We start from the raw sequence: 26804 nt of genomic DNA, 5'->3' as shown, positions 1-26804 counted from the left end.
CTCCACTGCTTGGATGGGAGATTATGTAGTTTGGGGGACAAAGATCAATTCTACGTTTTGGGGAAAGCAAATTCCATTAAGTCGTCCATGGACCTACTGACCGCCACTCGTAACCCCAGTAGATTATACAATAGCACAATTTATTTTCAGTTTGGTGGAAGCAAAAGGCATTTATTATGTGCCAGGCAATTGTCTGAAGGCAGTACAGACAGTCTGACAAGACATGGGCTGACATATCTAAATAACATACTTGAGGTGTAATCTTTAATGATGGACTGGTTTCAATTAACTTAAAATCTATTATTCTTGGATTTTTGTGAGTTAGTGCATTATTTCCAATGTGTGTGCCCTACTAAGCTGGTCAAGTAATCCCCTTAAAAAAAAAATAAAAAAAAAAAAAAAAGGGAAACATCAATGCTTAGTAGTACACATCCAAATTGAAAATGTGTTAGGCAGACTTTCACAGAATCCTTTTATATTTTAAAATCACCAATCAGCAATCAATCAATCAACAGAAATAAAACATCATAACTCTAAATTAACAAGGAATAACCACCTTCTCTTCTAAACCTACCCATTAGCAAGTTGGCTTAGAGTAAAGAACAGACAAGATTATTGGTTTAAACAGCATCTTAGTGAACATCTAATGCCCCTTCAGTCTCAATGCAAATATAGTGAGAAGCAAAAAAGATCATATTTGATCAAGTTAACGTAATCGCCAAAAGGGAGGGCATACGCTCAGGTAACGGACATATTTATTTTGAAACAACTAGTTTAGTTTCTCTGCCGGCATCAGCATCTTTGAATACTCTTTCTTCCAACTGCTCATGATCCTGCTCCCTGTATGTCTGCCATCACCATGCTCATATCAACATTGCATACATTTGATTTTATTCTACAACTCCAAGAACATTGCAGCTAGGTCATTCACTATTAACATACTTTTCAATGCGAATTTCCTTGCTCACGAAACACACCTTTGCTTGAATTTGGCTCACCACTACTTTTTTTCTAATATACGAATGGTATGTAGACATATTGTTTAGGTCTCCTGTACCCTTGCGCTATTCAGATTTCCAATTATTGAAACCTTAAATCAAATTGCTTTGTACCACAATGTTGTTTACTCCCCTTTTGACTACATCCAAGGCAACTTTTTCCAACTGGACAGGTGGTATATAAATAAGCAAAATACCAGAGGCTTTTTTTCTTGGCTTTATCCTAGAAAACGAATGCACAGAGAGAAACCTTAGTCCGCTGTTTTACTTTTATTTTTAATTCTAGCCAGGAATCTTTAATATTAGAAGGAATTGTATTTATTTATTTTTGGAAATTGTACTAGCCGCAGATATTTGTTATGTTAATTTAGTACTTCTGCTTTCTAGTGAGCAACAGGAAACCGAAGAATTGGTGCTTTATCAACCCATATAGCAGAATTTCCAACCATTGCACAAAGTACCAGACAGTACAGACAGACATCACCCCAAAAACACCACCCATCACTACATCAAGCAAAGCAGAAGGCCAGCAGCTACAGTCTGAAAGAAGACCGCAAGCATCGCAAACCAACAGCAATGGAAAGATGCTGGTGCAATAAAGCAAGATGCTCGCTGCCAGCCTGATCAAGACCCAAAGGGTCTTCCTAAAGTCTGCGATAAAAGCAATAAATGCACTGGGTAAGTGTGATAGTGGTGACATAGGATTTCTGGTATGGGTATGCTCCCTTTTCTCCTTGAAATGGGGGCCATAAATAAATTGGCTAGGTTAGGAATGGTAGTATAAGTTTTAGAGCATTGGTAGGGAAAACAACAACAAAACTGCATAAGTTAAATATCAATTGTTCGTTTTCATGATAAGTTGAACCTCAGCATACTGAAAGAATAACAAGATGAATATTTAGGGTTAAAAATGAAATTGAGTAGAAGAAGCACAAAATAGAGCTTAAGACCAGAACAAGCCGGTTTCTTTTACGGATGTCTGAGAGATGATCTAATGATGGGTAGTCACAAATAATGCTCTATTGTCTCTAGTATCATTCAGAATGGCTGAATAACCAAGCTGTTATTTTTTGTGAAACTATTATTTTCTCCTAACTAATGACCTAGCAATTCATGTATGTACTAAGGATGAAAATGCGTTGATTCGCTGACAGAAGGAAAGTTTTTTGTTTTTTTTAAACCTCTGCCCTTTTTATATTCAATATCAACGGAAGATCCTTGTGGTACAGACAGCTACTTCTGGTTCACCACCTGCAACCAAGTTAATTTCAGAAATTTGCAATGCATTTGACAAAGTATTTCAATTCCAATGTAGAAAGATGCACAGGTGGGGAGGAGACTTGGTGAGTAGACATCTAACCAGTCACTGTCTTCCATCACTTCTTGACTTAGCAGCAACAGCACTAAAAAATAAAATTAATGAATGGCAAGTGGTCCATGGACACAAAAAGTTGATAATTACCAGACATTCCCACAGTCCCACCCAGATGCATAAAACCCAAGAGTAAACTGTTGTAAAACATGGTACTGGCAAGTGCAACAATAAACATAAAATAAAAGAAAACTAGTGGAGGAGAAAAAAAAAAGTCTGATTTGTTTTTCCAAAACAACAGGTTTTATCGTTGGTGGTGGGATATAAATGTTACCACACTCAGTAGGGTGTTCAGTTACAATGTTGGCTAAAACATTATTTGAAAGTGCTGACTTTATGGCCCGCGGGTAGACATTATGTGCAGAGATCCAGGATAGCATAAGGTTCAAACGTGAACCTAATTTACCCTGAGAAACATCAAGGTATATAGCTGCAACCAAAGATCTAGGCGGGTATTAAAACAGTACAGAAAGAAGAAGTAGCGGCGCACTCTTACAATGCCACTAATGTAATTCTTTAAAGAAACTAAGGTCCAGGAATAAGTCATACAATCTCCATGACATTCATAGTTAAGAGAAGAGCAAAAGTTAGTATAATACCAGAAGAAAGCATTCAAGAAGAAAAATTCCTTAGAAATGAACAATCTATTTCTACTTAGCAAAAGGTTCCTTTACATATGAATTATAAATATGTAAATGTATACAACAGTATAAACAAAAATTATGTTTTCAGTCTGGATCAGAGGATTCCAGCCTCTCAGCCTTGATCAGAGAGATTTCCAGTCGACACGCGTTTTGTTCCTTACTAGAGACTTTTTCAAGCCTGAATGTAGGTCAAATTAGATCCTTGTAATCACTAGATCAAAGAACCATCAACACCTATAAAAAAGTTGACCCAATACCAAGCAGGGAACATCCTGGCTCCAATGTTCCTTTGTCCTAATATCTCTGATGAAAGTATCCTCCAACATCAAGATACGGTCCATACATAATCAGGGTCTGTTTTCAGAAATGTGTAGTAGTGGTTCGCAATGTGCTGGCTACCAAAAAAGTGGGTTCTGATCAGTAGTTGGGGCGCAACCATTGAAAGAAAAAGGACCCGGATAAGTCCAATCAAAGTACTGTGTTCGACATGGACATGCAGAGTGACCTGACCGTCTTCTCTTAAGTACAAAGAAAACAGGTTGGGACCAGTAGAGCAGTGGCAAAGTGGCTGGGGTGAGTAGCTTTCACAGTTTCTCAAATTTGAAAAGGAGAGGGACTGAAGAGGAAGAGAAATAAAAAGGGAGACCAGAAAAATGTGTATCTGTCAGACTACAATCAGACCCATAAACAGGGGCACTTTCAAGTAGCCAGTAAAAATATCACTGTAAAAGTAACCCTCAAAACTCCAAAGTTGGCCACTGACCCTGCTAACATTCATACTTTCTCGAAAGGAAATTAGTTTCAAGCCATAAAGAGAGACAGATTAATTCATGCTAGCACCCATTAGGAAGACCGCAAAACAATACACTTGGTTGTACATTAAATATTACACTTTATTTTTACACTTCTCGTTCATTCTTTAGTATTAGACCCAACAATGCACACCACAAACGAAATAGTATGTTCACGCTTTGGTAAGTGATAGCAAGGACAGCGAAGGGAAGTGAGAAGTCTTGATGCAAACCCGCTACCATACGGTTCCCTGTTCCATGCCACAGGGCAGGTTGATGAACAGTTCACCAACTTATCAGCCCTTAGCTGTTTCTGTCCATGTTTGAGGGTGCTGTCACCATTCGCCAATCCCAGCAAACAAAAACTCAATGCGGCATTCCCCTGTGCTCTCAAGGGCTACACTTAGATTCCAGGGAATATGCTCCTTTTCAGTTCCTAATCTTCTTTCTCCTGTCCAAAGTCGCACACACCTACAGATCTCTCTGCCCTTCCAGCTTTGGCTACTCCAGAGGTAATGGCTCATTCATGAGACCAGCAGGCAGAAGCCCTTGGTGAGTTACTTGCTGGTGAACGGAAAGGGAAGAATGATGAGGGAGGCTCCATACAATTCTTAAAAATTTGAAGAAGGCTGAAAACGCTGCACCAGCAAATTAAGAAGGTGAAACAAAAGCGGTCTTCCAAGGAAGCCTCAATAAAGTAGATAGGGTCAAGAAAGTAGCAGATGGAGGACAGGACGATCTGGGCACAAGAAAATCTGAAGAAGCCACGTAGAGATGAATGGGCGAATGAACTCTGCAGTCTCCTTTCTCTTATCAGTAAACAAGGTGCTGGAAAACAAGAGAGGGCTGACCAAATTAGAGTGCTGGGATTCCGGGCAATTCCTCCTGAGGACTCACTGATAGAGGCTCGGAAGGTGCTGCTTGCAAAGCACTGGGCCCTCCTGGATCTGAAGACGGCAAACTAGTAAGAATAGCATAGGCTCCCACCGAGGAAGAAAGGATCCTGTAGACATCCTGGTTGTTTGAGACCCAGTAATGTGCAACTCTAGCCTGAGTAAGGTGCAGGTGCTGAAAAGGGCTACAAATTAAGGGAAGAAAAATCCTTTTCCCCAGAGCACTTCTCAGCAACGCAATCTCAGGGGTGGATCTTCATAAAGGTACAACTGTTGAATATAACATAGCTTCCTCAATCTAATAACCAGCATGACGTTTAATTTCTCACTGCTGGATGTTTCCCCCTTTCGGGTTCAGGGAAAGTCACAATAAATTTCTCCAATTTGGAATCAGGTGAGGGCGAGCATGCAGCGCTCTGAAGACTTGGTCTGTGAAGCCAGATTCTCTGGGGGCTGGTAGGCTACTTTGAGGGCTGGCTCTTTATATGTTGGTTTAGATATTTATGTGTTCTACCGGTACCTCTTGGTAAAGAACAAAGACAGCTTTTACAACATGGTTTGAACCACGCTGGCCTTAACACTATGGTACGAACCGCAAATGTGCCTTTATAACGCACTCTTTCACCAGTGTCATCGTTACAATGACTAGCCTTAACGAAACGTTGTTGGACTTTATGTCCAACACGTTCCCTACTGTTGCCAGACTGAAGTTGGAATAGAAAATGATACTATTCCAAAGTCTACAGCTTTCCCTATGGCAAGTCACTGTATCGACTTGCCTGGTAAAAAAGCGAGGTAAATGCCTGCATGGTTCTGACATACAACCAGTAAAAAAATAATAATAATAATAATTTAATTGAAAAATGTGTAAAGAAAAAAAAAAAAAAGAAGACCGCCTCATTTTTCCAATCTCTTTCTTCTGCAGCTGTAACCCCCAACCCAGCTGCCCTTGGCTACCCTCTCTCTAGTGGTATCATTTTTTTTTCTTCCTTCATGCCTTTCACCAAAGAGATTCTCACAATGCTGTTAAGTTTAGTGTGAAGTATTAATTTAACGATTTAGGTGGACTTCTCTAAGGCCGACACTGTTTATGCCTGTTTGCTCTTGCTGGAATCCGTTTTGAGGTTGCTAATCTGTTCTGTCTAGCTTTTGTAGTATTAGGACAATAAAAAGAGTAGAAAGTGCAAGGAAAGCTATATCTAGAGTGAAAACAAAAAGCTGTCCACTGAAAAGAATAGGGCAGAGGTGTGCACGTGTGTTCTCAGTACATCGCTACAATCTGCCACGCGAAATAAAAAACTTAGGCAAAACGTACTTTATTCTTAATGCAATTTTCTTGTTAAATCAACATTATTGGTTAAACAAAGCCGAACAAGAAAAGGCCTTCGTATTCAAACCGGCACATCCGGGCGGAAAAAAATAAAGCCTCTTATTCACTAAGAGTGTCACATTGGATTCCAGACGGTCCATTCTGTTGTGGTCCTTTCTTCGTCTCATCAATCATGGATATGTCCATGGAGGATTAAAGAGTTACAGGCACTGGGGTTACAGAAAATATTTCCAAGAAGTTCCATATAATAGTCCGAGTGTGCACCTTGGGTCTCATTGTTTACACGTGGGGAATACTCAAGAACCTTCGCATTTCTGTCTAAATGCTACTAGTTGTAACGCTGGCTAAACACCAAACCATTACTCAGTTATGGTATTCTGCAACAGGACTGTTTTCGTAAGACTGTTTTCTGTGGCAATGCCACCCAAATCCAGTTCTACCAGCGCAAGGTGCGATAAAAATGGCAAATACAGCCAGCTGCATACAAATACTGACCTTGGGGATGTCAATGCTTTACTGCATTTCAATAGACTCAGCAATTAGTAACTAGCTCGGTTACTTGACATGAAGGAGGCTTAGATCGGGAAGTAAAATCCGACTGGAACCAGATGCTGAGGCAGACTGGACAGAAGAGGACAATGGCGGCGTAAAAGCATTTATTTGGCTAAGGTGCCAAAGAGATATGCAATCAACCCATCTGTTAAGAGGGGTTAGTGCGTGTTTTTCTCTGAAAAGAGTGCTGTAAAAGAAGAATAAGCTACTCCCTGTGGCGAGTAAGGCACGTTTATGCCTCGAGCCTCTTGGATCCCACTTCTGGACTCAGGCAACAGTAGCTAGCAGAGCGACAACAGTGGCCACCAAGCCCATAATAAGCAGTTGAATTTCCAGAACATAGGTCAAATCCTATCCTACTATAACCGGACCTTCACACATACAAGCCTCTTAAGACAGTACCCTTATCCACGTCTATAAAGCAATCAAGTCCCCACCACTTTGCTATTTTTGTTATAGTCTGTAATTTCTCTTACGTGATACTGTTAGTGTTCCTAGTGTACTCCTACAGAGGAGAAACCTTACCTATATGAGTCATATGTATGAGTGTTCTCACCAAGCCAGGTTCCCACACTATACCTGTTTCTCTGGCTGGCCTCCTACTCAAACAGGAAGCCCACCAGTGGAACGCTGTTCTTAGCCTGTCAATGCTACATTTTGAACGATAAAAAAGGTGACAGTAACTCCAAACAAATACAGGCAGTGAAGTCACAGCACCTACAAGTGGATACTTTGGTGGTATCTCCTTTCCCCTCCACCAGGGCTAGCAGTTTCTTTCTACAAAGAGGCGCGCCTAGAAACTTTCTCCTGATCTGGTTACCTGCTTGACAATGAGTGGAGAGGAGGCATGAAAATATAGAATTTTGTTCACCTTTGGCTACCGGCTTTGGAGAGGGCTCAAGTTGGCACTTTTCCTAAATTCAAACATAACTGTGTCAAGATAACCAAGGAGCCTGAAGGAACGAACTCTCTCTCCTCAAAGTACTTTTGCTTCTTGGGCTCACCAAGAAAAAAGTTGATGCAATAGTTTGGTAAGACCTCCTTGGAGCAGAAGCCTTACTTCTAACGCTACTTGCTGGAGCAGCAAACTTGGAGTTTTAACATTCAAGTACCACGTGGGAAAACGAAACCTACACACAAGGACATAAAGCATGGGAAAGACAGGCTGAGAGGGATGTTACAAACTGAGTGAACAATCCCAAGGAATGGGGCGGAGGAGGAAGGAATTACCACATCATGATGAACGTCCCCTTTAAGCCATGGAAACTGAAAATAGGGATGATGTGAATAACTATGAAGCGCTCCCATTTGATAGTGTGCCCACTGACACCTTAAGACCACACATGAGCAAAAGTAGAAATTTAGGCCAATCATTTGTAAAGGTAGAGTGGGGAGTCTCATCATTGACCTGCCTTCCATGCCCCATAAGAGCAGACAGGGCTACGGATTCTGACCATCAAGGAAGAGGTAGGGGTATGAGAAATAAAGAGCACATGGCGCACACTGTCCTTAACTAAGGGGCCGTCCAAAGCATTTTTGCTCCTAGTTATTAAGAGGGGCTGAGCTTGGGTTTGTTACACTGCCAATTACAAACTGTTAAGGTCCATAAGCAAAGTTGAGTCAGGTGGATTACTTTTGGCCAAGGTGAAGAGTATGCAGGGTTCCCATGGATCTGGACCTTTGAGGCCAGAGGCTAACGATATGCTGGAAATGAAAGCAGTAAGCCCATGTAAAGTGGAGTTCTTCCTTCCTTTAGGAGGAATCCACGAGGCATCCCACTTTTGAATCCTCAGTCTCGACAGGATGCCAATACTGTCTGCACTCTGGGGTTTGGTGAGTACATAAGCTTGCAGACCAGTGATTTTAGAGCACATTTCAAGAAAGCTCTCCAAGAAACAGCCTGACAAACGTCAGGAAACAAAGTATTCCCTACTGCCACAAAGCATGCTCCCTCTTCAACAGGGTGGCAGGAGAAGGGAGAAAGCAACCAGTCACTTAAGTGACTCTAAAAACATGAGAAGCAAGACAGTTGTTGCTCAGGGTTGCTTTTCTCAAACAAAACTTAACGTTGCCCGGCAAGGAAAATGAACGCCCGATTTGGGTTATATAAGTAATCCTAAATATGGGGCTTGTGTAAAGCATCTTAGAACTTCGGGTGAGAGAACCACCACCAAAGTCACAAAAGCTGGTGTGCATAGTTAAACAAAAAAGGAGGCATACGAGTATTAAGATTACCATGATGTAATGTCACATCACTGTACTCAAAAACAATGCAACTGTTTATGTTTCGTGTGTTCTTGCTCACCTGAATACTACAGTGTTAAACAGTCACCAGAATTCACAGAGGAAGCACTGCTTTGGTAAAAGTGACTATGGCATTTTTTCCATTTTTAACTGTGCCGAATACAGTTGCTCTGAACTGAGAGCCAACATTTCCCTTGAGAATTCTTGGAATCAGGTGCACCCGAGAGCAGTGTCACAGTATTCCCAGAGACACTGCTGAATGGGCTTTACCCACCTCATTATCTTTGCCAGTCCTACAATCAGGCTTTATCCTGCAGACAAAGACAGGGGTCTTTTCTCAGAGGACAAAGCATTAAACTCCTGCATGGGCTAATTATACAACAATCACAATTCTTCCGTAAAGCAGACATTACTAAAAGCAATCATCATAGCTAGCAGCTGATACGGTTTTTTTTGCACCTACATTTTCTTTTGGTTTAGAAAGTTCATACTTTTGGTCCAACTTTTTTTTTTTTTTTTAACACAAAAAAAAAAAAAACCTTTACACTTGGGTACCTGTAACACACACAGATGTGTCAACATCTGCGTGCCCTGTTCGTAATAGCAGGAAATTAATTTCAAGTGAGGAGAGTTCCTAATTTGAGGATTACAAAAGAAGAAACAAGGTATTTTGCTTACCCTGTAATGTGGCTGTCCCCATGCAGGCAGCAGTCTCTGGAGCATACTGTACTCCCATGGGAGGAACGAGGACTCCAAAACGTATAAAACAAAGCAGTATTGTACATTTCTGCATATTTCCATATAGGGAGGCATCAAGAGAAGCTAGAACAATAAGTAATTAATGTGTTCTCTGGCAAATGCTCCACGCACCATTCACTATACAGATTGTAAAAGAGTTGTTAGCAAATTTTCTCTGGCAAAGAGGTTCTGCAAACAGGCCCTCTCATCCAGGCAATACACGCACAGACATGTGGAAGGGTCAGAGTAAAAACCCAAGCGAAACTCCAAGACATCTGGTGCAAGCTTTCTCCCCATCAGAATGAGCCCCAGTACACAGGTCCCGACAGCAAATCGCGATGGTCATGTGGTCTCCTCCCGACGGCCACCATGCCACTGGCTCAGGGTGGACACCAAGGTGCAATTCCTTGTCAAATAACACCCAACTCAAGTAGTTTATATTACAGCCCAACTTCTGGCAACGGCACAACCAGCTCCTCAGTTCTTAAATCACTGCCTCAAGACGTGTGCGAGTTTACACTCTCCTCAGCCAGAGATTGTGCATCTCTTTCCACTGGAGTTCTATTAATCAAAGTACAAAATATCTATTGGAATTCCACAAAACGTTCAAAGATACGATGAAACAACTTGGGTACCTCACAAGAATGCGTAGGAAAGAAAAAAAACTCGTCTTGCTTGGAGTGAAAGGCGGCATAAAACGCATGAGCATAATCTTCACATCTATCAATTCTCTCAGTTCAGCGTCTCGTGAAAACAGACTGATTTGACTTTACACGCTAACTCAGTTAGCTTTAGTGATTTTCATAGTGAAGAGAGTTGCCATGGGTCTCTTCTTCTAAACTAAAAAAGAGATAGGCTTTCATAGATTGTTCATAGTTGCAAATTTTTAGCATCAAATGGCACAAATAAGCATCTCAGTCCTTGACCATACAACCTTTTCCACTTCGCCCCGTTCCACACTTTGTAACTACTGCAGAAAGGTAAATATGTCACTGTACTAATGGTCTCATGCCAGGGCCAAAACATATTAATAATGTCAGCTGGATACCAGAAGAATGTTAGAGTTCCGTTATAAGACAACCCGTCCGAAACAAAACAAAAAAGGCTAGTAAAATTTCATAAATGAAACCCTTGTCATAAAATAAGGAACATCTGAAAAAGAGTCCTTGATCACGTAAATAATGACCCTTTCACCTTGGAGCATTTTTGACCTTTCCAAATATGCATGCAAGACATTAATATGATATCAGTAAAAATGAGGATTCAAGTCCTGAAATTAAGGCACGCTTGAAGAATCTGAAATTATTTTGACCACCCTCTTACACTTTTCAGGAGCAGACTTGTGCTCCAATCAAGGTAATTTTTATTCCTGTCCTACATCCAGGTTGGCCCATGCACAGTGAAGCAACAGACAGGAGCAACATCAGATAGTGCAACTGATCCCATAGAGAATCCAATTAGTAAATAAGGGGAAGAACATAAAAGTACTTGAGAACTCTGGTTCGGTATTAACCTATGTTATAACGAAACTCAGGCTCCAGGAGGTAGATTTGAAGCAAAACCAAAGGGTCTCAAGAGCAATCGTAAGTACTTGCTGTTAAAGAAGAAGAAAAAGGTGCATCAGTATGAAATCTGAGGTTAGGAAAGTGAACAAGCACTTGCAGGACTGTATGCCACTTAGTAGCTGACCCAGGGAAAGTATCCATCGATAACTATTTTTCTATTAAACAGAGTGTAAAGAAATGGCTCCCTGTTGCAGTTACCCCCCACTTTTTGCCTGATACTGATGCTGACTTGACTGAGAAGTGTGCTGGGACCCTGCTAACCAGGCCCCAGCACCAGTGTTCCTTCACCTAAAATGTACCATTGTATCCACAATTGGCACACCCTGGCATTCAGATAAGTCCCTTGTAACTGGTACTTCTAGTACCAAGGGCCCTGATGCCAAGAAAGGTCTCTAAGGGCTGCAGCATGTCTTATGCCACCCTAGAGACCCCTCACTCAGCACAGACACACTGCTTACAAGCCTGTGTGTGCTAGTGAGAACAAAATGAGTAAGTCGACATGGCACTCCCCTCAGGGTGCCATGCCAGCCTCTCACTGCCTATGCAGTATAGGTAAGACACCCCTCTAGCAGGCCTTACAGCCCTAAGGCAGGGTGCACTATACCATAGGTGAGGGTACCAGTGCATGAGCACTGTGCCCCTACAGTGTCTAAACAAAACCTTAGACATTGTAAGTGCAGGGTAGCCATAAGAGTATATGGTCTGGGAGTCTGTTTTACACGAACTCCACAGCACCATAATGGCTACACTGAAAACTGGGAAGTTTGGTATCAAACTTCTCAGCACAATAAATGCACACTGATGCCAGTGTACATTTTATTGTAAAATACACCACAGAGGGCACCTTAGAGGTGCCCCCTGAAACTTAACCAACTATCTGTGTAGGCTGACTGGTTCCAGCAGCCTGCCACACTAGAGACATGTTGCTGGCCCCATGGGGAGAGTGCCTTTGTCACTCTGAGGCCAGTAACAAAGCCTGCACTGGGTGGAGATGCTAACACCTCCCCCAGGCAGGAGCTGTGACACCTGGCGGTGAGCCTCAAAGGCTCACCCCTTTGTCACAGCCCAGCAGGGCACTCCAGCTTAGTGGAGTTGCCCGCCCCCTCCGGCCACGGCCCCCACTTTTGGCGGCAAGGCTGGAGGGAACAAAGAAAGCAACAAGGAGGAGTCACTGGCCAGTCAGGACAGCCCCTAAGGTGTCCTGAGCTGAAGTGACTCTAACTTTTAGAAATCCTCCATCTTGCAGATGGAGGATTCCCCCAATAGGGTTAGGATTGTGACCCCCTCCCCTTGGGAGGGGGCACAAAGAGGGTGTACCCACCCTCAGGGCTAGTAGCCATTGGCTACTAACCCCCCAGACCTAAACACGCCCTTAAATTTAGTATTTAAGGGCTACCCTGAACCCTAGAAAGTTAGATTCCTGCAACTACAAGAAGAAGGACTGCCTAGCTGAAAACCCCTGCAGCGGAAGACCAGAAGACGACAACTGCCTTGGCTCCAGAAACTCACCGGCCTGTCTCCTGCCTTCCAAAGATCCTGCTCCAGCGACGCCTTCCAAAGGGACCAGCGACCTCGACATCCTCTGAGGACTGCCCCTGCTTCGAAAAGACAAGAAACTCCCGAGGACAGCGGACCTGCTCCAAGAAAAGCTGCAACTTTGTTTCCAGCAGCTTTAAAGAACCCTGCAAGCTCCCCGCAAGAAGCGTGAGACTTGCAACACTGCACCCGGCGACCCCGACTCGGCTGGTGGAGACCCGACACCTCAGGAGGGACCCCAGGACTACTCTGATACTGTGAGTACCAAAACCTGTCCCCCCTGAGCCCCCACAGCGCCGCCTGCAGAGGGAATCCCGAGGCTTCCCCTGACCGCGACTCTTTGAACCTAAAGTCCCGACGCCTGGGAGAGACCCTGCACCCGCAGCCCCCAGGACCTGAAGGACCGGACTTTCACTGGAGAAGTGACCCCCAGGAGTCCCTCTCCCTTGCCCAAGTGGAGGTTTCCCCGAGGAACCCCCCCCTTGCCTGCCTGCAGCGCTGAAGAGATCCCGAGATCTCTCATAGACTAACACTACGAACCCGACGCTTGTTGCTACACTGCACCCGGCCGCCCCCGCGCCGCTGAGGGTGAAATTTCTGTGTGGACTTGTGTCCCCCCCGGTGCCCTACAGAACCCCCCTGGTCTGCCCTCCGAAGACGCGGGTACTTACCTGCAAGCAGACCGGAACCGGGGCACCCCCTTCTCTCCATTCTAGCCTATGTGTTTTGGGCACCACTTTGAACTCTGCACCTGACCGGCCCTGAGCTGCTGGTGTGGTGACTTTGGGGTTGCTCTGAACCCTCAACGGTGGGCTACCTTGGACCAAGAACTGAACCCTGTAAGTGTCTTACTTACCTGGTAAAACTAATCAAAACTTACCTCCCCTAGGAACTGTGAAAATTGCACTAAGTGTCCACTTTTAAAACAGCTATTTGTGAATAACTTGAAAAGTATACATGCAATTTTGATGATTTGAAGTTCCTAAAGTACTTACCTGCAATACCTTTCGAATGAGATATTACATGTAGAATTTGAACCTGTGGTTCTTAAAATAAACTAAGAAAAGATATTTTTCTATATAAAAACCTATTGGCTGGATTTGTCTCTGAGTGTGTGTACCTCATTTATTGTCTATGTGTATGTACAACAAATGCTTAACACTACTCCTTGGATAAGCCTACTGCTCGACCACACTACCACAAAATAGAGCATTAGTATTATCTATTTTTACCACTATTTTACCTCTAAGGGGAACCCTTGGACTCTGTGCATGCTATTCCTTACTTTGAAATAGCACATACAGAGCCAACTTCCTACATTGGTGGCAACTCAGAGGAAGAGGATAGTGACTTGGAGGAAAATTCCCCCCTACCAGTCCTATCTAGGGAGAACAGGGTCCCTCAAACCCTGACTCCAAAAATAATAGTCAGAGATGCTGGTTCCCTCACAGGAGAGACCAACACCTCTGAAATCACTGAGGATAACTCCAGTGAAGATGACCCCCTGTTAGCCAGGATGGTCAAAAGATTGGCTTTGGAAAAGCAGCTCCTAGCCATAGAAAGGGAAAGAAAAGAGATGGGCCTAGGTCCCATCGATGGTGGCAGCAACTTAAATAGGGTCAGAGATTCTCCTGATATCCTAAAAATCCCCAAAGGGATTGTAACAAAATATGAAGATGGTGATGACATCACCAAATGGTTCACAGCTTTTGAGAGGGCTTGTGTAACCAGAAAAGTAAACAGATCTCACTGGGGTGCTCTCCTTTGGGAAATGTTCACTGGAAAGTGTAGGGATAGACTCCTCACACTCTCTGGAAAAGATGCAGAATCTTATGACCTCATGAAGGGTACCCTGATTGAGGGCTTTGGATTCTCCACTGAGGAGTATAGAATTAGATTCAGGGGGGCTCAAAAATCCTCGAGCCAGACCTGGGTTGATTTTGTAGACTACTCAGTAAAAACACTAGATGGTTGGTTAACTGGAAATGAAGTGTGTGACTATGTTGGGCTTTATAATTTGTTTATGAAAGAACACATTTTAAGTAACTGCTTCAATGAAAAGTTGCATCAGTATCTGGTAGACCTAGGTCCAATTTCTCCCCAAGAATTGGGAAAGAAGGCAGACCACTGGGTCAAGACTAGGGTAACCAAAACTTCCACTGGGGGTGACCAAAAGAAAGGGGTTACAAAAACTCCCCAGGAGAAAGTGGGTGACACTAGAAACAAAGAAAAAGAGTCCTCTGTAGGCCCCCAAAAACCAGAACAGGTGGGTGGGCCCCAAGACACAACCCAAAACAAAGGTGGGTACCAGGGTAAGAACTGGGATGCCACTAAGGCATGGTGCCACAACTGTAAACAGTCTGGGCACCACACCAAGGACACTTCTTGTCCCAAAAACAAACCCCAGAACAAAATTCCAGGGGTAACCAGTGTAGCCATGGGAGATGACTCCTCAGATGAGGAGGTCTTCATAGCCTTCAACTGGAAACAGGGCCCAACAGGTGAGTTGGAGATTCCAGAGGGAAGTAGACACTTCCACCACCTACTGGTGAATGGAATCCCAACCACTGCCCTGAGAGACACTTGTGCCAGTCACACTATTGTGCATGACAGGCTGGTGCTCTCAAACCAGTACATCCCAGGTGAGACTGCCAGGGTAAGAGTTAGCCTAGACAGGGTCACTAAGAGGCCTGTGGCTTTAGTACCCATAGAAGTGGGTGGCACTCTTAGCTGGAGAAGGGTAGTAGTCAGTACAGACCTCCCCCTTGATTGTCTCCTTGGAAATGACTACCCAGAGGTTAGTCAGAGCCCAAGAGAGGAACTGGTCCAGTGCCAGTCCTCTCCCAAGGATTCTGGAAGTCCTGCCTCTGCAGTAAATGCAAGCAGGCCCCAGAAGAAGAAGAAAAGAAAACAGAGTAGGAAGGGTGGACAACCTTTAGCCAAGGTTACAGCAAGCCAAGGAGATTCTGCTCCAGTAGGGGAGAACTCCAAAAATGGCCCTGATAAAGTCCAACCTGACCCACAAGAAGTCCTGGCTAGTCAGGCAACTGTTAAACCTGAGTGGGTGGCTCCTCAGCTAACAGAAGAAAGAGTGGAAGAAGGGTGTTTACTACAAGATGTGGTAACCCCCCACTCTAATACAGCAGACAGGCAACCTGAACCCAAAGAGGCCTGTAACTTAGCCCCTTCCCTTTTAGGTGAAGAGCTAAAGGTGTGGTTCTGGGCACTGACAGCTGTCAGTGGCCTCTGCTGGGTGTTAGCCTTTATGGCTGCACTATCCTTGGCATGGTGGTCAGACCCCATGCCAAATAGCAAGTTAGGCCCCCTGACCCTGTTGGTCATGGTGGGGTTACTCCAGCTCTGGGTAACCTCTTTGGGTAAGCTAGGGATGACCCTGGCTAAGATAAGATTAGCAGAGGTGGATACCTCTAAACCCAAAATAAAAAGAATGGGTGGAGACATTGAAGAGGCAGACAAGAGGCAATTCAGACTAGGTCCTATCACTGTGGAAGTGGGTCAGTTCCCCAAAGGGAATGACCTGAACAGAAGGATGTAAGGCAGAGTAGGCCCTGCAACTAACCAGCCTATTTCTCCTACTCTTCCTCGCCTGACAGACTAGGAAGACTCTCCCAGCTTGGGCTGAGTCTCCTGGCCTGTGGGCTGGGGGGGGCTTGTGTAAAGAAATGGCTCCCTGTTGCAGTTACCCCCCACTTTTTGCCTGATACTGATGCTGACTTGACTGAGAAGTGTGCTGGGACCCTGCTAACCAGGCCCCAGCACCAGTGTTCCTTCACCTAAAATGTACCATTGTATCCACAATTGGCACACCCTGGCATTCAGATAAGTCCCTTGTAACTGGTACTTCTAGTACCAAGGGCCCTGATGCCAAGAAAGGTCTCTAAGGGCTGCAGCATGTCTTATGCCACCCTAGAGACCCCTCACTCAGCACAGACACACTGCTTACAAGCCTGTGTGTGCTAGTGAGAACAAAATGAGTAAGTCGACATGGCACTCCCCTCAGGGTGCCATGCCAGCCTCTCACTGCCTATGCAGTATAGGTAAGACACCCCTCTAGCAGGCCTTACAGCCCTAAGGCAGGGTGCACTATACCATAGGTGAGGGTACCAGTGCATGAGCACTGTGCCCCTACAGTGTCTAAACAAAACCTTAGACATTGTAAGTGCAGGGTAGCCATAAGAGTATATGGTCTGGGAGTCTGTTTTACACGAACTCCACAGCACCATAATGGCTACACTGAAAACTGGGAAGTTTGGTATCAAACTTCTCAGCACAATAAATGCACACTGATGCCAGTGTACATTTTATTGTAAAATACACCACAGAGGGCACCTTAGAGGTGCCCCCTGAAACTTAACCAACTATCTGTGTAGGCTGACTGGTTCCAGCAGCCTGCCACACTAGAGACATGTTGCTGGCCCCATGGGGAGAGTGCCTTTGTCACTCTGAGGCCAGTAACAAAGCCTGCACTGGGTGGAGATGCTAACACCTCCCCCAGGCAGGAGCTGTGACACCTGGCGGTGAGCCTCAAAGGCTCACCCCTTTGTCACAGCCCAGCAGGGCACTCCAGCTTAGTGGAGTTGCCCGCCCCCTCCGGCCACGGCCCCCACTTTTGGCGGCAAGGCTGGAGGGAACAAAGAAAGCAACAAGGAGGAGTCACTGGCCAGTCAGGACAGCCCCTAAGGTGTCCTGAGCTGAAGTGACTCTAACTTTTAGAAATCCTCCATCTTGCAGATGGAGGATTCCCCCAATAGGGTTAGGATTGTGACCCCCTCCCCTTGGGAGGGGGCACAAAGAGGGTGTACCCACCCTCAGGGCTAGTAGCCATTGGCTACTAACCCCCCAGACCTAAACACGCCCTTAAATTTAGTATTTAAGGGCTACCCTGAACCCTAGAAAGTTAGATTCCTGCAACTACAAGAAGAAGGACTGCCTAGCTGAAAACCCCTGCAGCGGAAGACCAGAAGACGACAACTGCCTTGGCTCCAGAAACTCACCGGCCTGTCTCCTGCCTTCCAAAGATCCTGCTCCAGCGACGCCTTCCAAAGGGACCAGCGACCTCGACATCCTCTGAGGACTGCCCCTGCTTCGAAAAGACAAGAAACTCCCGAGGACAGCGGACCTGCTCCAAGAAAAGCTGCAACTTTGTTTCCAGCAGCTTTAAAGAACCCTGCAAGCTCCCCGCAAGAAGCGTGAGACTTGCAACACTGCACCCGGCGACCCCGACTCGGCTGGTGGAGACCCGACACCTCAGGAGGGACCCCAGGACTACTCTGATACTGTGAGTACCAAAACCTGTCCCCCCTGAGCCCCCACAGCGCCGCCTGCAGAGGGAATCCCGAGGCTTCCCCTGACCGCGACTCTTTGAACCTAAAGTCCCGACGCCTGGGAGAGACCCTGCACCCGCAGCCCCCAGGACCTGAAGGACCGGACTTTCACTGGAGAAGTGACCCCCAGGAGTCCCTCTCCCTTGCCCAAGTGGAGGTTTCCCCGAGGAACCCCCCCCTTGCCTGCCTGCAGCGCTGAAGAGATCCCGAGATCTCTCATAGACTAACACTACGAACCCGACGCTTGTTGCTACACTGCACCCGGCCGCCCCCGCGCCGCTGAGGGTGAAATTTCTGTGTGGACTTGTGTCCCCCCCGGTGCCCTACAGAACCCCCCTGGTCTGCCCTCCGAAGACGCGGGTACTTACCTGCAAGCAGACCGGAACCGGGGCACCCCCTTCTCTCCATTCTAGCCTATGTGTTTTGGGCACCACTTTGAACTCTGCACCTGACCGGCCCTGAGCTGCTGGTGTGGTGACTTTGGGGTTGCTCTGAACCCTCAACGGTGGGCTACCTTGGACCAAGAACTGAACCCTGTAAGTGTCTTACTTACCTGGTAAAACTAATCAAAACTTACCTCCCCTAGGAACTGTGAAAATTGCACTAAGTGTCCACTTTTAAAACAGCTATTTGTGAATAACTTGAAAAGTATACATGCAATTTTGATGATTTGAAGTTCCTAAAGTACTTACCTGCAATACCTTTCGAATGAGATATTACATGTAGAATTTGAACCTGTGGTTCTTAAAATAAACTAAGAAAAGATATTTTTCTATATAAAAACCTATTGGCTGGATTTGTCTCTGAGTGTGTGTACCTCATTTATTGTCTATGTGTATGTACAACAAATGCTTAACACTACTCCTTGGATAAGCCTACTGCTCGACCACACTACCACAAAATAGAGCATTAGTATTATCTATTTTTACCACTATTTTACCTCTAAGGGGAACCCTTGGACTCTGTGCATGCTATTCCTTACTTTGAAATAGCACATACAGAGCCAACTTCCTACACAGAGGCTTCATTTGCAGGTCTGGAGTTTCATGGTGGCACAAACTCTTCTTTGGTCTTGCAGTCATGGATTTAGTCCGACGGGCATAGCATATAACGCAGCTGTAATCAGTATGACAAACTTATTTGGGCAGTGAACCAGCGCTCTGCTTTGACCCCTCTTCTGGGAATTGAAAATTATGACAAACTTTTAGAGAATAGCAGAGTATGAGTTGCCAAAAATAAATGAATAAATAAATAAAAAGAGTGCTGGGGAGTGCTCATAAAAAGGAATAATTCTTCTTCGATGTGTACGCAATAGATGCAGAAGTAGCTGTTTCCAAAATGCTCTTCCAAAATGGATGGACCTAACACACTATGATCTCCCACAAAACAGGTGGATCATTTCTGGGGAGTATGAAGTATGGCAAACCAACAGAGAGCCCACTTTGAGCTGTGTGTCCTTGACAACAGTGTGCCAGCGTCAGGCAGGTTTAATGGGTAGTCTTCCATAGAAGCAACATAGACAAATTAAGGGAGACAGGAAGGAGTGAATCGATACAGCTGTGGGAGTGTGGGCACATCTAAGCCTGTAAAAGTGTTTTTAGCCTCAAAAGCATGCTTAGTAGTGAACAGGTAGCACTGGAATAAAGGTGAAATGTCGATCCCCAATAAGAATTAGAAACCATTTCCATTGGGTCCATTAAAGTATGCTCCTCCGGTGCTAGCAGATCCACAGTGGTCCAGGAGACTTGGTGACAAGTAGCAGGAGTTAGGGAAAACGCAATCTTAGCTGAAGCATTCTATGGTCCCTGCTCCAGGTAGTATCTGGCAGATCATTTTAGCTGTACTCTCATATGGTTTCTAGTACAGATTACAATTTCAAATACAAGGGTTACCCATGCTCAAACTGACGTACTTGAGGCTATTATCATTATTTAAGACCATGGACTCCTTCCATCCATTTCACAGCACATGAATTCTACTGATACGTGGACACAATTTCTTCTAGCAGCACACGGTCTACTCAAATATTAGCAAAGAAAACTGAATTCCTCTCTACACCCTGTTGTTCTGCTACCACTTTTCTGCCCCTTTTACTGTTACTCTATCAAAGATAAGCAATAAAACCAGGGTGCACCGAAAAAAGCAGGAGGGCACACAATACACAATTGTAAGCTAGTATCGCCCAATGTCAACTGGAGAAGTTAAACAACTTTACAGAGCACAGAGAAAGACCTGCAGGTTTAGAAAGCCCTGCCCCTTCAGTAAGAACCCTACCTTCTCGGGTCATTTCACAAACAATACGGAGTACACAGATAACTCCACAACAATACAAGGTCCAAAACCACAAGTGGTGTCAAAAAAACAAATCTAATGACAGACAAAAAACTCAGGTACTGGTTTGGCCAAGGGAAAAAAAAACAAAAAACACAGGATGGATGGATGGATATGAGCAGCAGGGCACAGAAACTTTGCTGTGGAATGTGAACAAGAACATTCTCATTTTCAGCCTTATAAAACTTTCCGAAAGACTCCAGGATATTGCTATGATAGGGCACATTTTATAAAAGATGGTCCGTGGAAAAGCCCAGCTAAGACACCGAAACCGCAGTAGAAACCTTTCATTAGAAATTAATAGAAACATTTTACTTTTTTTTACCGAAGATAAAGGAAAAACTCAAAATTGATACATAACTGTGCCCGAATCGAAACCCACAACTCGTGTCTCTGTGTCGGTATTAAAACTACAGAGAATATTTCAGAGTTGCAAATAAGGTCACCAATGCGAAGCGGTTTTACTTGAAACCATTGTTAATGCTGGCATCACAATATGAACTTGATAAATGAAGTATTCATTTTATGATTATGCAACTGAAATACGTTTAAGCTGGCAACACATTTTCAAAACATGAGAAGGTCACAAGAAAATAGTATGGACATTAAAAGGCCGTGCATTAAATAAGGTGGTGGATAGTGATGAGTGCCCCAAATGCAACATGAGTGGTGCACAATACCATCTAATATGGATCAATGGGGTTTAACTACATCCTTTTAAACACCTAGCTACTTGTCTGGGGAGCAAGGATAACATATGCAAGTACGCTTCACGTCAAATAATACTGTTTGCACACTTGCTAGGCTGACATCAAGTGTGTAAACATAGACCAGCAGGGAAAGGCTGTCATTTTCCGACGTACACTGCAATACAGTAATGCTTACGCATAAACTAGTACATTGTGCTCAAGCTATTCTTCTGCCTAAACACCCTTTATGGGGGATTACATTTTAGCGTTATTTGCCTCAAAGCAATTTTCAAATTGGCTATGCCTTTGTTTTTGAATTCTGATAAACCCAAGAATGTGTGTCTCGACTTCACAAGGTACTAAAAGGTTACCTTGGTAGTGAATGGGAAGGGTTTACACCCATGGACCCAATCTGTGGGCTGCAATACAGGAGGGGTTCTTGTGAGGCCATACTCTTTTGTACAATAGCACAATTGTGGGCGACTGAAACAACTGCATAATGGTGCATTAAGCACCTGCTCGAGATGTCACAGGTATCACAAAAACGCATGCGTTGCTTGCGCAAATTCCACATTAAGATTACGAGTGGTCTAGAAAAGCTTGCCCTACACTACAAAAAGACAGTATTTCAGTTTGTGGGTGTGCCCCTAAAGGAGGGACTGGATCCAGACAGGTTTCGCTGCAACGATAAAAGCACAGCTTGGTTTATACAAAATGTTCTAGTTTACTAAGAGGCGTAACGCGATTAAAAAAATATACACACACAACATGGGCTGAAGTTCTAAACACGTCCTAAAGGAGTTCAGAAAAAAAAACTCCAGCCAGTCCACGAGTCCCTGCAGTTGAGCGTCGAATAAAAAAAAGTTACACGGCTTACTGTGCAAGGGATCAAGCAAGGTAAATTTGGAGATGTGATGCACCAACCATGTGCTACGAAAGCGTGAAATACTTAGCAGAAGGAAAATTCAGCTGTGCGCAAACGATAGTTGTCACGCGTAATGCAAATTATTACTGGCGGAAGGGCAGCAAAAGATGCGTGTACTAATTCTAAACGTGCACAAAACCCACGTGACACTTTACACTCATATCAATATATTTGGCAAATATACATGCCAAAACGAGGCTGAAAACTGTCTCTACGATCGAATCCAACTAAAGCTGAGGCCGCAGCCTCCCCGTCCGAGCCCTGTGTACCAGCACAACTGTACTTCAGGCTCTGCCTTGTTACGGCTGAAACGGTGTTTGTACTGCCAGACTTCCCCCGGGCTACCAGGCCCCCCTCTCTTTCCCGAGGCTGGAAGAAGCATGTTCTTGTCACTTCAATCAGCTGTTGACTGGCTCCTCCCCTCTTCACGCTTCCGGGTAGTAACAGGCCATCCAATAAGAGTAAGCGGCCGGACCCCAGTCCTTGCCCCCGAGAGAGACTTTGCCCAAGCACCAGATACCATTCAGCAAAGTAGGATGGGGGATGGGTCAGGACCCATTTTCTGAACTGTGTGAACTCGACACCCAGCCTTAATGGAAAAAAGGTACAATGCATAAACATCACACAGCAGGTTTTCCCTTGGATTTACAGCATGCGTTCAAAACCTACAATCTAACAACCTCTCATTCGCACCATAAAAATACACACTCTGAAAGAAATATTTGTAGTTCTAAACAGCTTCGGAGTCCCTTGCCAAGTTCATCCACCAAAAAGTAAACTAAAAACAAGGCCACACAAATGCCTTGTTATAGCAACCGCTTCAGGATTAAGTGCAAGCTCAAAAGTCTTTAAAACACTCTGGCTTCGGAGCTGGGCCAGTCTTGTTTCGTGTTGAATTGGTTGGGTGTTTTATACTTAATAAATTGGGCTTAAAAAGCAAACCTCACCAGGAAGGTTCCACCCAGTGTTTCCTGAAGTCTGCTGCTGTCCCTACAAGGTTAAGACACAGATCGGCTGGTCCTATATGCGCATGCGTGGAAAGTGGGAGAAAACGTACGCATAAGAAGAACAGCCCTTCTTCTGCAAGTAAAGAAAAACACGACCCCGGCAAAATTATAAAAGACTAACTATACCCTATTAATTTATATAAAACATGCTCTCCTTATCATCATTCGCCGTCTCGATTATCAGTGAAATAAACACACGAATCAGCGCACATCTTAAAATAGAATGACTGAATGAAGGGAACAAGAAACTTGAAGGGAGGGCGACCACAGACAAATGCGAAATAGGAGGAGGGGTTTAAGAGAAAAACAACTCCAAAAACTTTGCCTCAACTCCTCCCCCAACTCGGACATAAAATTAGAAAGGCACAGACTTGATTATATTAAACTTCATAAAAAACGCAATTTTTTTTCTAGTGTTTTAGTGAGAGTAAAACCGACAAACCTCCATCTAAACAGAACTGTCGTGTTAGGTTTGGGTATTTTTGCACAAGAGAAAGGGAGTAAAAAATAAACAAATAAAAAGACACTGGCTGCTGGATGGTATCACCTCCTCCCCCGAAATAGCAGGTTACCTAATCTATCTGCCAACAGCTAAAAGGGAACAAAGGAAGCAGCTTCTAGTTGGTCGACTGCGGCCTTTCCCCCATTTCCTCTCGACACTGGTTATTTTCCACCCTATTCTCATGCGTGTACGAGCTCTAGATTAAAATATGCCTTCAGAGGGCAATCCTAAACATAGCTATCTATAGCTCGATTCTCTCTGCTCAACTGAGACGGAATGTCATAATTTTCTGATTCTTGAAATCAGGACACAACTGAACCCTATTTTGTAAAATACACATCAAAAGCAATCGACATAAACATGCAGATCGATTTTTCATTGGAACATCAATCCATTTCACCCCTTTCCCTTCCATCAATCAAACAATCCCGAGGGGTGTCACTGTTTACGTTTTTGCTGGGGAGTTGAGGGGGGGGGGGGGTAGACTGGGCAGACGTGTCGTATTTTCCTTGCTGCAAAGCCATACAGCACAGGAAAAACGCATACATAGATCTCTTTCGAATGAATCGCTCCATTTCTTCCTGTGTGGAGTGTCATGGCAGAAAATGCATTTGTTTACATTATAAACTAAACGATTTATCTCAATACCTTATGTAACAATAGCTATCTTTCAACGTTAAATGCCCCGCGTCCTATTCATGTAAAGACTTTAAATAATGTAAATAACCACTTGGACCTAGTGTCAGACGCAGAGACATTTCGAAATTTCACTGTTGGGGGAGGGGCTCTATCCTCTCACCTAAATTGGTATTGTGCATTCACACTGGATCTATGACGATAAAAAACAACCTTCCTGATTTGCAGGGTGAATCATATCAGACAAAACACACAAAGCTCAAGCTGAACACAAGAAAGGCCGAAAATACACAAAGGACCCCTTTTCGTTACATGAGACAGAAGGGGCATTCTTCCTTTATAGGAAGCTAATTGCCCGGCGCTTGGAACAGAGGGGGTGTCCACGATTCAAATACCGACACACTTGTGGGCAACATAAGACACTTAAATATATGGCCCCGGATGCCTACATCTCATAAACAAAAGGAGTCTTGCATCATCAGAAATCAGATGGTATGGGCCTCAAAACAACAACGTTACTGTGAAAGGTGTGTGGTGAAAGGGTAAGGGCTCAATTAATCGACACTGATGCCATCACTGAGTGCCGACGGCAGAGACTAATAGGTATGAAGTATCAAACTTTACCACTGAAAAAAAAAAAAAAAGGGGGGTACTCCAACAGTAGTCACAGACAACATATTCAGCTGAAGCCTCTCTTCCATATACTGACTACTGACACATATCTGATAAGTATACGTGATTCATTTTTCGCACATTTAAAAAGTAAAGCGAGCCACTCTATTAAGGGGCACTTCTGATGGTTCACAGAGTGGGACTGGTGAGACAGTAGCCAGTGTTTAGTGTATGCATTTGGATGAGGCTGTAAGAGCCATCATTATCACTTAAGCCTGCTGGTTTGGTTGACAAGAGCAACAAGAGAGCACCCGACCCCACTGTGACAGCTGTGCTGCTTTGCTATTATGGAAGGATACAGTTTGACGACATCAGTGTCCATCCGTCTCTTGCCCGGGCTTGGCGAAGACATGGTGCCCCCTCTTCTTCCTGCTGTTCCTGGTCACACGTTCCCTGAAGAGGAGGCTCCTCCTCTGGCGTCTCAGGTCCCCCTATGTCTTCTATGAGGAGGGATGGCCTCTGGGCCGAAGAAATACCAGTGGGGCCCTTACACGTAAGTAGGGCCCCGTAAATAGGGCACTGGAACAAGTGCCCCCTCCAAAAAGCAAAAATGAAGAAGATCCACTACAAAAAAGTATAATAAAGGATCCACGGTAAGAAAAAATAGAAACAAGGGACAGAATTTGAAATAGGGCTAAACAAGTCACCTTTGGGAGAATCCTACAACAAAATAAAAGGACCCGAAATTAAGACACTCTTAGAAAAATAACACGGTCCACAGCATTGGTGCCAAATCTTGATGCCCCGGTAGTGACACAGGACCCCCTAGCACCCGGCCTCTTACAGTGTCAGGGGCCACGGGACCCTAATGGTGCTACAGCCACCTGGCAATACCTTGTGCCCTTACTAATACACAGAACCCTGGCGGTGTCTTGGGCGACAATAGTTAGAAGCAGCCCCCACTGAGATGCCCAGCGCCATCCGCGTTCTTTTAAACCACCCTGTGACCCGCTGCCCCTCGCTGCTGTCACAGGCCCACGACCACCCCAGCTTGCGCTCTCTCCAGCCGCTGCTGCCCGTCTCCAGCCGCTGCTTCTGACTGTCTATAGACAGTACCAACCCCAGCTTCCCCACCGCTCCCTCCACCTCCTGCGCAGTACGTCACCAATAGTGACGTTTTTACCGCCGAGGAGCAAACTGGGACTTGTAGTCCAGTACCATTAATACTGAACTAGGACGAGCAGTAAGATGCAACTGATCCTCAGAAAAAAATACTGTAAAGGAGCACTACAGACCGTTGTATTAAAGAATTCTACTCCATGCCGAGAGGAGAACATACTGAGTCAACAGCAAACGAGAAAGGCGAAAGTAAGAAACTACTATAAACAGAAAAGAAAGACTAAAGTATAATGAGGGGCCGCTGCGGCCCTAAAGTATTCGTCAGTTAGGCTGCCATCTTAAGACGGAGAACTTTATAGCGTAGTTGAGCACACGGTGGCCCGTGAAAAGAGTCTCACAGAGCTCATCTTTTCATCAACCTCTTAAAATACTGTACAAAAAAGCAACAATTTGCTTTATTAAAAAAATACATTTTTTATAAACGACATACAGTGTGAATACCCATTAACAAAAGTCTTACAATTCAGTGTGCAAGATTTCTCTGGATATAGCAAACAAACAGATAACCTAACTTCAGTAAGCCTCTTCTACAATATTGCATTTTATTTTCATTATGTCGAGGGCCTTCCTTTGTGTAGAACTGGGACTGCGCTAAGTTCAAAATAGTCGCAACGCCGACGTAAATGCAGCCTGCGTTCTTTTAATCAATTCTATTTTTGGTAGTAGGCTTGTAGAGACACGTCGACGAGGTGGCCATGTTGGAACGGGTTAGTTTGAATGGCCAATTGAGGAGCACTTACATGCTGCAATAGGTCTCCGGTACATTGCAATCTTGACGTGGTGGAAAGTTACTGCTAATTACTACGAACACTTTTTACAAGCTTAACGTTTGTGGCGTTTTTAGTACAAGTTCCTTCTTTAGTACAGGTATTAATTTGACCAGTAGCCTGGCACCTCTGTGTACAGAGGTCTTTG

The 26804-nt window shown here is 44.5% G+C and overlaps 1 protein-coding gene across 1 annotated transcript in view; it reads right to left on the bottom strand.

Moving 5' to 3' along the window:
- UBE2H (ubiquitin conjugating enzyme E2 H) overlaps window positions 1-25839 on the bottom strand; it is a 315337-nt gene extending 289498 nt beyond the window's left edge. The window contains exon 1 of the mRNA XM_069229338.1: window positions 25070-25839. Within this exon, the coding sequence (XP_069085439.1) occupies window positions 25070-25122 (53 nt within the window). The 5' untranslated portion in view covers window positions 25123-25839. The remainder of the gene's footprint in view (window positions 1-25069) is intronic.
- Between the last annotated feature and the right edge of the window lie 965 nt (window positions 25840-26804).

The sequence above is a fragment of the Pleurodeles waltl genome, chromosome 4_1 (assembly GCF_031143425.1).
Source record: "Pleurodeles waltl isolate 20211129_DDA chromosome 4_1, aPleWal1.hap1.20221129, whole genome shotgun sequence".
Taxonomy (NCBI): Eukaryota; Metazoa; Chordata; class Amphibia; order Caudata; family Salamandridae; genus Pleurodeles; species Pleurodeles waltl.
The sequence above is the reverse complement of the archived record's forward strand: the minus strand, read 5'-3'. Positions and strand labels throughout refer to the sequence as shown.